Source organism: Electrophorus electricus, chromosome 7 (genome assembly GCF_041902795.1).
Source record: "Electrophorus electricus isolate QZ-2024a chromosome 7, ASM4190279v1, whole genome shotgun sequence".
Lineage (NCBI taxonomy): Eukaryota > Metazoa > Chordata > Actinopteri > Gymnotiformes > Gymnotidae > Electrophorus > Electrophorus electricus.
The window spans coordinates 5,666,309-5,679,588 of record NC_137503.1 but is presented as its reverse complement, the minus strand read 5'-3'; the positions used below and the strand labels follow the sequence as shown (position 1 = coordinate 5,679,588).

Genomic DNA, 13,280 nt, shown 5'->3' with positions numbered 1-13,280 from the left:
CGCAAACCTAACATGTAATTTATATGTTGTTGACTAGAGAGCAGTCCAGCAATTCAGACTTGGTTCAAAAGAAACCAAAATCAGAAATGAAAGCAGCAGCGAGGGAGCAAGAGAGTGAGCAAAAAGAGGGCTTGAAACATCCGATCCATTTCTTTAAAAAAAAAAACTGTCAAACAGTAAATATGTTGTAGCAAGATAATGCAACATTTAACTACATTTGTGGTCACTTACAAAAAGAACAAGTGGACAAAGAAGCACAGGAATTTCATTCAGTATAATCGTTTTCTAAAGAGTTAATGTAACAGCCAGTGTTTTCGCTGCCATACCTTAATGAAGTAATCCAACCCAGCAACTAACTTGTAAAACAAACACTGTTCCAGAAGCATCTACAATCACCAAAGGAGAAAAAGCAGGAATTCTGATGTTTAAACTTGAAATACACACCAACCAACCTCATAAAGAAATACAACATTATAAATACATTAGATATTTCTTTATTTTCTTGGGAGGATGGATGGTGGGCCAGGGGGTAAAAAGGAAGGAGGATGTATATTTGCTGTTATTGAAATTTGAATGCTTGTGCACCAACCCATCCTCTTTCACATTGGACAAGATTGTATAAATCTTAAACACTAAATTAATACCACTACAGCTGCATAATAGTGAATTTGCACAATATCTACTATTGCATAAATTGTTATAATATATATATATATATATATATATATATATATAAAATTTAAAACCTATAGTTGACTAATCATACCATCTTGTCACAATATAGTATTTTAACAGGTCTCAATCCATGTGAAATTGACCACGAGTCAATGACTAATTTCAGGAGCTTCTCAGACATTCCTCATTAAAGATTTCAAAGCATTAGGTAATGTTGCGCACAGAAAGGCTGACCCGTGTTTGACAAGGGGTGCATGTGTATACAGAGCCAGCGCAGCTGAGACTTCTCACTTTCTGGCACTCTTCTGACTCTCCTTCACCCCTCCTTTTCTGTCCTCTGGCTATAACGGTGAGCTCATGCTCTCAGCATGGACACAGATTGAGCTCATTGCTGTGCTCTTAATGCATTTATCCAGAGCTTTGGCAGGGAAGGCAGGCAGGCCAGTCAGTCTGAGCTGGCCAGACTCACTTAGGCGAGAGCACTGCAAGCTGGTGAGAATGGGCAACAATGCCTCTGTTCTTTCTGTCAACAACATGGCTGTCAATGTCTAAGCTGGTTAAGCTCCTCTCAGCCTGTTTCAAGTTAGTGTTGGGTCAGAGAGAGTGTGTGTGTGTGTGTGTGTGCGCACACACACACACACACACACACACACACACACACACACACACACACGTGTGCCTGTTGGTGGGATGAGGCAGGGGGTGCATAGTACTGCAGTTGTTCTCAATCCTGGCACCAAACATCACTGCAAATTGTTCAGTTTTGGGTGCTCCCCAAGCAACACCTGAACCAGCTCATCAAATAAGTAGCCAGATAATCACAAGATGAGTCAGTAACCTGCAGTTATTAATGCTGGGAAAACATAAGAAAAATACAGTGTATGGTCTCAGGGCATGGGACTGAAAACCATTGCCTTAGGGCAGACCTAAACGAATAAATGAAACTCCCTTCATGAACAAAACAATGAAATTTTAAGTTCTGCAAAGAAATAAAAATACTAGACTTAAAGTATACTTAGAGTCTTACACAAGTTTATTTGAGATATTTCAAGCTCAGTCACATACAATATGCAGAAGGAACTAAATGATTATTTGAAATGTCTTCTTTCTTCCTTTAACCAGAAGACTATTTAGCTAGAACTAAATATATTACAATTTAATTATACGAGAATGAATTAGATTAGTGTGCAGAGGATACTCTGAAATAGGCAGTTACAAGTACAAAACTTAGTGTCTGCTAATCAATCACTCCTCAGGTATATCAAATTTTTACATGCTTGTGTTATGCTTTGGATAAAATATATTCACCTCAAACTGGACAATGTTAAAGTAAGGGTGTGTGTAGACTTGTTAGCTTTGGTTTGATCAAAACAAACTTTGGTGTGATTACTCTAATGAACTGCACTAACAGAGCAAGTGTGAATGCTACTTTTTGAACTCTGTTGTGCACCAAATAAATGGACCGAAAATGCCGGTCAGGTGGGTTTCGATCCTTTTCTGGCGTGGATTGTTTGAAGTATAAACACAATGCAAACCAAAGATATCTAAACAAGCCAACACTATGTGCCCCTACAAAACTGAACATTTTAAAAAAAGTTACCCCATTGCAGTTTGATACAGGCCTTGGAAATGTTCTCTTTGCAGCATAACTTATTTTGTGTGTGCAGAGCAGGTATTTCTGGCACTGTTTTGACTCTCATCCATTTTACTACCTCTTGCTATGTTTCCATATAGAAATATACAACCCAATAAGTGCACTAAGCACTTTTAACCAGTATGCAAAGACACATACATTGAATTTAGAAGGTTATGGATATGATATTCAATAGTTAAATGGCATAACAATGGTGGCTAAGAGTGTTATAACCGAATACTAGTCCAGTGGTTTAACACTATGAATACAAGAATTAAGGTATGGTTTACAGATTAACAAGTTCATGATTGTAAACTGCATGAAAATGGTGGAACCAACACAGTTCCAGACAGTTTTATATCTAGGACTTAGCTTTGTGTTCCAGTATTGCTGCATGGTAGGCAGTTTTCCTAAATCAGTCAACATACTGTGCAACTGGCAATTAGACTGTGACAGTTTGATGATGATGTTTTGATGTTTCTGCGCCTGTTGTAACACCAGTCCAAGTTTATTTGACAATAGCAGCAACTGCATGTGCATATTCTATCACTGTTGTCTCTAAACATGAGAAGAATTAATCTATCATTAAAAGTGGCCCAATATTGAGGCTTAAAAATAGCCATAACATTACCGGCTCTGTTTTTATATACACAGAGCAAGAGCAGTAAAAAGCAGAAGACCGCAGTGCAGGTACATGTTGGCATGACAGAATCGTTTGCCATTTCCTGCACTAATCCGACACGGAGCAGCACTGTTATGACAAGAGGTTGGGTTGGACTGAATACATGATCAGAAGGTGTGGTTAGGCATGTTGCTGCAACATCCAATCAGATTAACCATCTTATTCCATTCTTTAAACTGAGCAAGAGCCGGCGACACAATTTCGTCATGGCAGCACAAAAAAATAAATAAAAAATTCAGAAATGAGGAAACAGACAGTCACACCAAAATATATGGCACTCAAAGCATTATTATTGTTGGAAATAAAATTTATATTTACATATCTGTGATGACAAATTATTTAAATTATACAATTTTCTGTCTGATTCACATTTAATAATCATGATAGCATTGATTTTTCTTTATTTTTTTATTGTATTTAGTTTTTTAGTAAGGTAATATTATTGGTTAAAATCCCTTTATGAGAAATTGTGTGTGTGCTTGAAGTAAAGAGAACACTGTCTTGCACTTGCATTGTGTTGCACTAAAAGTCAGAGGAGGTGGAAGAACAATGCGTTTTTAAACCAAAATGGGCTCAAAAATGCTGGTGGATTTGAAATGTTACACACTGTGTTGCACCATTCCACCTACCTTGTCACAAGTGCATTTATTTGTGTCCATTAAATTAAAATGTCAATAAATGTGCATGCACCCTATGAAATTAGTACAATGTGGCATCAGGCAGCCTTAATGCCTCAGCAGTGCGATGAAATTAGATGTCTGGGTGTTGGACATCTGGGTACCATGTTCAGAGGGATGAATGCTCCAGTGAGTTTAGCAATAGTGAACTTGAAAGATAACCAGTTTTGGAAAACCAAAGAAAGAAGCGACAACCAAAGAAAGAATCTGCACCTATATGGTACAAAGTTCAAACTATAAAAACTGTCATTTCCCCAATATGTAAAGATTAACTTGAAAATTACTCTGTAGCCTTCATTCTACTTTTCACACTCCTGCAATCTGCTTGTTTCACAAGTTACACAATACACTTCTTTCTCTTTCATACTCAGTGGCATCAGTCATAATCTGCCAATAAAGATGACAAAGAACAGTTGTGTGGCACATGCATACACATGAACATAGGCGTCCAACAAGGGAAGCAACTCCAGGAGGTGTCTTATGCAATAATCATGTTCCACAAGATGTTAAACAATTTTCTCATTTGTTGATTTTGCAAGCTGTTTTGGACTAAAACTTGTCTACCACTGACAATTTGTAGAAAATGTAAAGAAAGGTATCTGAAGAAAGATGGGCTGGAGCAAACACTAGATACATGTACACCAAATTAAACTTGTTGTGTGTGCATTTTGGTACTTGGGTTGCACAGCACTGTTAAGGACCCACTAAAAAGTGGGACAAAATACTATTTATCTATCTGCAGTCAAAGTGACCTTGGCGCATGTTTGCCTATTTGGCATGCAAGAATAAGAAGCAAAAAAAGACTTTTGGCTCATCCAAAATCCATGTCTGCGAGAAGGAAGGAGGACGGTGACTTTATTGCTACAATGCTGGCCTGAAAGAAACATTCCCATTTGCAGTAGCATCCAATATGGCCACATTTTATCATAGGCAGACTGGTTGCTCACCAACCATGAGTACAATGTGACAGCAGCAGCTAGGGTCTAACAGAGAATGGTTAAATAAATTAAATTAAAATGTAAAAAGCTGAAGAGAAGGACAAATGGAAAGGAGCAGGAATGTAGGGAGGTCTCCAAGAGAGATCTGATACCACTGCTGCAGTAGTAAGAACGACACATTTTGTACTTGGATTATGAGTGGCACAATGAACGGGTATTTGCCCAACTGATTTCTTGCTTTGAGATATTAGTGGTTTGTGTGAGAGCGGTGCAAAAAGGTTCTTTATACAATTACATGAGCACAGAGGTACCTTGAGTTGCAATATCCAAAGTACTAGCAAAAACATTTAGGCATCTTTAAGAGTGGATTACTGAAAATGGTCTCAAAAACATGGTTTCAAACAGATGTTCACAGTCAAACATCTGGCAAAGATACTGGGAATTGGAGGTGTGCTGGTCTTCATTCAACAGGCATTCCAATATAGTATCCTATATTAGAGCCATGTTATTTCTTTACACATGACACATAGTTTACAGTCAAGTAGCAATTAGGTGCAGCATTTAAGGATGAAGCTAGTATGTACCCATTCATCATTCTACCTATCACTTACCTGTCCAGAATGAAATGAGATCTGTATGGATTTCTGGAGAATGTAGAGCCTGACTCCATACCAGCTCACAATGTCTACAGACTAATGGTCTTCTGTTCTGACTGGAATCTGCTGTCAGGATACTGTGGCACATCATGACTGCTAGCACACAGCATGCTCTTCATACTGACACTCCATCACTCATACTCAGAACAGCAACTGCACTCAACTCAGACACCTCCTTCATTTTTGGTGTTTTTTTTTTTTATGCGCCAACACAAAGGAGATCACATGATTTTCTGATGTGGCTTTTCATCCACACAACCCCCCGCCCATCACTGCCCTTTGTGAAAATTCCTCTGCGAATTATGATTTAGTTGGCGTTGTTTCATTGCCCGAAGACAGGATTAAAAAAAAAAAAAAAAGTCAAGAGCGTCTATGTGGGGGAGAAGGAACTCGAGGGGATGAAGTTTCACTGCAAACCTCTTAGCCCTGAGGGCCATGTACACAGCACCAAATGAGCTGAACACTTGGGCAGTCATCCTTGGAAAATAGGAACAATGTCTATCCCATCTTTATAAAAACAATGGCCAAAAAAGCCATACAGGCCATGACAACAAATCTCAGGTTATTCACAATAAATGCATAACTTCAATTTCATAAATTCAGTAGGAAAATGGAAAAAAGATGAACATTTGCACTTTTTATAAAGTCAAGAGGCTGGTGTTACAGAATGTTCAGTTGCATCAACCACAGAGAGAGCAGCTGTTCCTTGGAGAGAATGTGAATGAATATTTAACGTAATGGTCCTGACCAACCTATGCTGGGTCACTGCACCAAATCAGTGTAAAAGCAGCAAGGCATGTCTAAGAGTCTCAGAATATGATATTACAGTCTTAAACTGCCTCCAGAAGCACTTTGCCCCCGAGTACTGCCCCTCACCTCCTCCCTATCTTTCTCTCATTCTGTTCAGCCCATAGGTACAATCGTCCCACAGAGTCTTACCCTACAAACTCAGCGGAGCAGGAGAACAATTTACCAGTTCAACCTGGCAGGAAATAAGAGGAAAAGAGGAGCAACCGATACGGTTCTGCAGCTCATCCCTGCAAGCCAAGGGTGTGTGTCCATCAAAACTGAAGCCACTGAAGTCATATCCAGGTTACTGGCCTTTGTGAAATCACATGGAAAAGGAGGGGGGGAAAAAAGCAAAAAATTCCCAACTATCCAGAGATCCGGACTGAAAATGAGGAATTCATTTATCAATTGTATTTTCCATAGGTTTCAGGGAAACAACTGTTTTGATATATAACAGTTAATCTGAAGAATATATAGATTTTTGGTAAACCTGTTCATTTAAAATACCTAGCATCTCATCTGGCAAAATAATTCAATCAACTGAACAATCAATTAACTGAAAATGTATTTATGTTTCTGCTTTAAAAAAAAAAGAAAAAAAAAAAGATATCTTTCTAAATGTCTGAAATTACAGGTATTAATATAAAGGCCAATGTACAAATCAACCTAAACACATTCAGAATACAAATATTAGTTACCGAACAAGCAAATTGTCATACAAAATGAACTCCAAGCATGAGGGAGGTCAATAAACTCATAACAGCAACAACTTTGAGATAAACCTGTATACCTTACACATATGTTGTGCACTTGAGAGATTACAGTTTCATTTCCAGTCAAAATGAATTTCCCCATTTTAATTCCTGAAAACATAAAACAAGCAGGCTCATGTCTGAGGCGCAATAATAGTAAGACTGAGGCAGATAATAGTAAGCAGGAAGAAACCTGGACAGTGAAACACAATTACTGATTCAGACTAACTGAAGTACTAGAATAAAGTGCAATAGTGGTATGTGTGCTCACAATGGAATTTGGAATCAAAACTAGCTCACCAAACAACCTGAATGCCTGTAATCTGTATCAAATGTGCAAGTCAGACTGAAAAGTCTAAGCACATGAAAAATATATAATCCACTTTGTTGCATCGTGTTTGGAAAACAAGTATTTGATTGTAAAAGCATGCGCTTTAGTCCAAACAATGAGGAAAAGTGTAGCCAGATCTGGAAGGCCATTCAGATGCACAAGCAAGATTAAGTACAAACCCCCTAGTACAAGGTACAGTATCATGCACCAGGCAGATAGCAGATATACTACACCAATATTACCTGTACAGCTCCCCAGACCTCCTTAGAGCAATAAGGCAAAGTAGTTAAAGTCATAAGAGACTATTCATCAAGCACAGGCATTTACTCACTAGGATCAAATTAAGCAATAACAGCCATCCTAATAGATTCTCCACCAGAATGATAATGAAAAGTAAATTTAGTTGAATTATGTTCATATATGCAAGACATGTTAAACTGTTAAGTGCGCGTACGTCATACAAATGTTGCGTCTTCCTTAAAACATTCAGTCAGTCATACACGTGTGGTTGGCTTAAGGACCCATCACAGGCTTGTAGGAATGAATGGTCAGCATATTAAACGACGCGAAACACATTTACTCCATGTATGCCGAAGAGCCGAATGATGGTGGTGCAATCAATAGGCAACTCCAGAATCATGCTGCTGCAGCACGGAGCAGACCGAGCCCATTGCTCCCATCTCTGCCACTCTCAGTGGGAGTTTTGCCCCCCGGCCTGCTCTATTGCATGCATGCCAGCTTCAGACATCCAGCCAGCCAGTCCTATGCCTGGGGCTGAGGTCCAGGATGGAGGATTTACAGAAACAAAACCCCCTGCTGCACAGTTCACTGGCCAGACACAACACAGAGAAGCCAAGCTCAGCACAACACTACCCATCTTTTTCTGCGAGGGGCGCTGCAACCATGCTCATATACACAAGCACAGAAAAGGAGTCATGAACTGAAGTAATTTAGTTCAAATTAACAGCAGACTATTTAGATCATAATAATAGCATCTAACTGCCCCCCACCTTTAATATTTATCATATCTATAATATTGACATTTATCACCAACATCTGCAAGGACAGTGAATTACATAATCTAGATTCTCAAAAATCCACATGGCCTTTTTTTTTTTTTTTGAGACTCCTTCGTAGAATTCTCCCATAAATGACAAGCAGTGGTGAACTGCAAAATTACAAATATAAATGGGTTACATCACTGTTCCCCTCTTGTATCTCTGCATAACAAACACTAAAAAATAAATACTAATAAACTACTATATTCAGTCAGTCAGCAAACCTCCAACTCAATCTCCAAAATTAATTCATAGTACATTCAGTTACACAACACAATCCTGGATGTACAAACTGAAGGGGTGGAGCAGGGAACTATGCACATACATAGGCCAGTGTGTCTCATTTGTAGTGTGGTCTGAGTCTGTCTGGTCTGTCCATCACAACACAAAGATGGATACGCGTGGCCCTGATTAATTGGGTGTAATAATCAAAGAAAAGTCAGGCCCCAAAGGCAAGGTGAAGCCAGACTTCTTATACCTCCTCTTATAGAAACCAACTAGTTTCTAGTTAGTACATTAGCCAGAGGGTAATCTGCTGTAGATAAATAAATGACTGTGAATAAAACATGTCCATGTCCATTCATATCAACAGACCAAAAAATAAATAAAAATAAATTAGAGAAAAAACGATCAACCAAATAAAAAAAAAACAACAACAACAACAACTGAGTACATACCATTTAATTGCCATGATACTGCACTGTACTTTATGCTAGAGTTCCTATACAATGCCATCTAGCTCAGCCACAGTAAATTTCAGAGACTCCTCCATAATAGCTTAGAGGAAAAAACTCCATTTCACCGATGAGAGGCAAAATAAGGCATGCACGTGTCACTTCTCGCCTCAGTTCTTCTATTTTGGTCACCTTCTTTCAAACAGACTTCACATTTAAGTCAAAATGGCACACAACTGAATTACTAACCTCTGTGGTGCACACTTGGGGTTAACTCTATGAATTCACAAGTGTCTAAAATCCACCTTTAAATATGTTGGCTGAACAGAGCAGCAGATGCTGCAAACTGTTATCAGTGAGTGACAGCAATGAAAAATGAAAAATTTCTATCCAGTTAAGCTATTTCCATTGATGAATAGTGTCTGAAAACTCATTCTTGCAGTTTGTGCTATTTAAAAGGGGATTTTCCTCAAAGTAGAGCAAAGTATAGAGGCTTCAGGAAAAAGTGGGAAAAATAAATTAGACACACATCATTACGCTATAGAGGCACAATATTAGAACTAGCAGCTGCTTAAATACAACCTTACTGGGATTTAATAATAGTATTTCACTGAAAATATATATATATTTATAAATCATAAGCCTAGTAAAATTTAATAGAGAATATATTTTATTTTTCTTATAGGAATACTCCTGAACCTGTTTTATTCATTAGCTTAGTGAATGTGATCAAATTTTCTGGACTCTGCAGAGTGCAGCTTTATGTGCAATTCTTGTGAATGACCTCTAAACTATCATTATATATATATATATATATATATATATATATATATATATATATATATATATATATATATATATATATATATATAAAAAATGCAACCAGGTTACATCTTGGTTTTCCTTGAAGGGTATTTGCATGGCAGCATAGCTGAGTGTCAAACAAGTGCAAACTAAAGTCATAGTGATGACAAAGATGTTTGCGTACTCATGGTCCTTATGGTAGATGTGTGAACAGAGTCATTACACAGCATAGGAGTTAGGAATCACAAGGTGGCACAAAAAGTGGCCAGTACAATTTGTGGGGAAGGAGGACACAAGATCTATTCTTCTATTCACCTGAAAGGTGCTGCAATGAGGCTGTTTAATTGTTCCGATACTTCCAATTCCACCTAATTACAGCCCATCTAGTTTAAAACTCTTCATTACTTTTTGCTGGGTTAGATGTCAGCAAACACAACAATGGAATACAACAATGAATAACCTAAAGCTCATTAGTTCCAAAACAGAAGCAAAATGATAGACTGAAATGCAAACCTCCCTAATAATTTACACCAAATCTGATGGCTGATATGCTGAAAAGAGTGAAAAGCTAATTATGATATCTATGCCATGTGCCAAATTTTTACTTCAGCAACTTATGTTGAGTTGTAGGGGTGTTTCATTGTGTATTTTTCTAAAATTCACCATCGAGAAACCTTACCTGGAGACCCCTCCGTCTTAGTATGCTCGAGTCATCCATTATATGTGTCTTCTACAAGCCAACTTCAGTTATGCTGTTTGACAACCCTGCAAAAAGAGCAGGAGTCCACGACCCAAGTCTCTGGGTAAGGGCAAACCAGCAGGCAGAAGTGGATATGAGGAGAGTGCAGAGTTAACACAGTCTATAAATCAATATTTGTTCAGTTCCCAGAAAACAAGTGGCTGATCAGTTTGAGTGTACAGTTCCAAGAAATAGCTTTATCCACATTGCGGTCATCATATTTGCAGTCAACATTACACAAAGGTGATTGTCCTTCAAGACACAGACAACTAAGTAGCAAGAAAACTCTCTTTAGTATTCTTTATGCCACACGCTATGACAAATCTCAATACAGGCTTTCCACTGCTATTCGGTGCACATAATCTCCATTTTGAAGAAATCTTCTGCAACATAACCTTTTTTGATGTAGAAAATGCGGTCCTGTCAAGGCTTGTGGATCTTCCAAAAGAAAAATAATAATAAAGGAACTGTGTACCTCCACAGTACAAAGCAGCAGTTCAGGTCCTGGTCCTGAGTACCTGGTACAAAGCAGCACTTCAGGTCCTGGTCCTGAGTACCTGGTACAAAGCAGCACGTCAGGTCCTGGTCCTGTGCCGTTTTCTTTTAGATCTAGCTTGCTGCTCCTGGGAAGCAGTTCTGACTAGCGCCTTTGCAACAGCATCTCTCGCTCTCTCACTTGGTCAGGCAAATGGAGCATTTGGCCCCAAGACCGACAACGTCCCTCGTCTCATTTATCTATTCAGCCCAGGATACACACACACATTGGGTTCTGAGCTCCTCTAAACAAGAACTGATAGAAAGGCTCCATAAAGGCTTCCTTTGCTCTTCCTATCCTGGGATTCCCATAAGGACTGATTTCTATGGAAACCACAGCCTCTGCAGAACCTGTGGCCATTTAATGATGAAAAGTGTAGCCTGGTGGATGATGGAACATAAAATAGAACAATACTGAGGATATTGCAGTGCTTCTTCTGTCAAGCATTACTTAAGTGGCAGTATTAGTGCCCAAAACACACATCCATCCATGAGATCAGCACCACTCCTCTCAATAGAAAAAAAGAGAAAAATGTATTGTTTAGACTTCCTCGCAATTCAATGACTTAATTCTTCATTAATTTTCTTTCCCAACTGATGAATTAAGTTTAATTATGGCCTGAGTGACCACTCTCATGAACCAAGACAATTATCAAGGTCCTTCCAGGAAATTGTTTGGCAGTCCCAAACTAGTTACAAAGACACATGGAAAGGAGAATAAAAAAGACAGGGCTAAAAATGCTGCCCACAATGAGAGCGGATCTAGAAAGAGTCTGCAGCTGCAGACACCCAGGCAGTAGCAGCCCACTGACGGTATAAACGAACAAAAACTCCACTCAAACCCACATGGCTAGATTCCAATCCACTCGACGGATGAAGAGAGGATGTGGGCTCCCAATGGCTGGGGAGACAGATGAAGAGTCTATTCCAAAGCTATGCATTTTCACACGCAGCTAAAGTGAATCCGCCGTCTGGCGCACATACCTTCTTTGATTTCTCTCTTACAATATTTCTCCAGCGCCCTACAATTTCGTTACATCAGTCAGTTCAGCCAGCAGGTGTGACACCGGCCAAAACCGCTTACCCTAATATACATAAGATGCAGAACAGCTGCACAGAGAGAGAAATAATCATGCACAAGAACAAGAGCTGTGAAGGAAAAGTGCCACTCAGCACCTATTCATCTCTGAGATTACTGTGCCCTTTAAAACAGTCCACCATGGGTATGAATGAGATTCTTGCCAGAGAGACTCCCACAACAGAGACAGTTACTTGTGAACATGTCCATCTTCTAATCCTTTCACTTGTCTGTACAGATTCCACTGTCAGTATGCATGGATTTGATCTGGTAAAATAAATTCCTGCTTGTGTTCTTTGCTGTAGTGTACAATCCACCTTTAGTCTGTTTTTATGCCTTCTCCGTGTTCCTCACATGCCTCCGTCTTCTTCTTCTGTCCACCGCGTAGGAGCAGTTGCTGCACAACGCGTGCTCTCGCGTGCTCTCTCTCTCTTTCCTATCAGCCAGGCAACACAGCTAGTCAGCCAATAAAAAGCAGGCAAGCTAGTATGCATTTACATAATATGAATGGGGAGCTCAAAAGCCCCGCCTTTTCACACTTCTATTTTCTGCACAGCTCTGCCACTCTAATCTCATCACAGAGACAGATTCATCCCAAAAGCACAGAAACACTATGCATTCTTCCCTAGCACATGGCTGTCATACTCTAATACAATGAATAAATGATGTAACCTCAATTTGTGATTAATTATTTAGTCTCAATATTTGAACAAAATCATTCAGCGCTTAACACATTTTCCCTTTTCATTGGTCTGCTTGATTACAGTGGCATACAGTAAAAATATGTTAAAGTCTCTGTGCAAGGCTCTGTGTACAGTGATTCATTTGCAGCTAGGCTGCTTTGTTCAGTTCTCTGTTGGGGGGCGGAGGGGACACGAGAGATAGATTAACATACACGGCTTTTTTTTCCAGGGCTGTGTCTTCTTATTACCAACCTCTCCCTCCCTACTCTAGTTCTGTTTCTCCTCTCTCATGCTGGTAAGTAACAGAACTACAGCAACGCTGAGGACAAAAATATGAAGATTAGTAAACAGTATATGAAGTGACAGACAGTGGGTAATATTAAGAATATGGCAAGAAGGAGATGGAAGGATGAGCAAATGAAGAGGCTGAGAGGACTGGTCATGGGCTGGTTAGAACATGATGGCTAGTTTTCCTTGCTTCCCTGGTCTTCACAGTCCCCAGATCTTAATCCTACAGAGCATCTCTGGGACAAGGTAGAACAGGCTGTTCAGAGCATGTCAGCACCTGCATCTAATT

The 13,280-nt window shown here is 39.2% G+C and overlaps 1 protein-coding gene across 5 annotated transcripts in view; it reads right to left on the bottom strand.

Annotated features, from left to right (window-relative positions):
- The window catches only part of mast2 (microtubule associated serine/threonine kinase 2), a 102,285-nt gene that overhangs the window by 50,688 nt on the left and 38,317 nt on the right, over positions 1 to 13,280 (bottom strand). Inside the window, exon 1 of one of the 5 annotated variants that reach the window (XM_035524154.2) lies at positions 10,349 to 12,986. The exons of the other annotated variants lie outside the window; for them this stretch is intronic. Within the exon in view, the coding sequence (XP_035380047.2) occupies positions 10,349 to 10,387 (39 nt within the window). The 5' untranslated portion in view covers positions 10,388 to 12,986. Of the gene's footprint in view, positions 1 to 10,348; positions 12,987 to 13,280 lie in introns of those variants that run through there. 5 annotated transcript variants of the gene reach the window in all.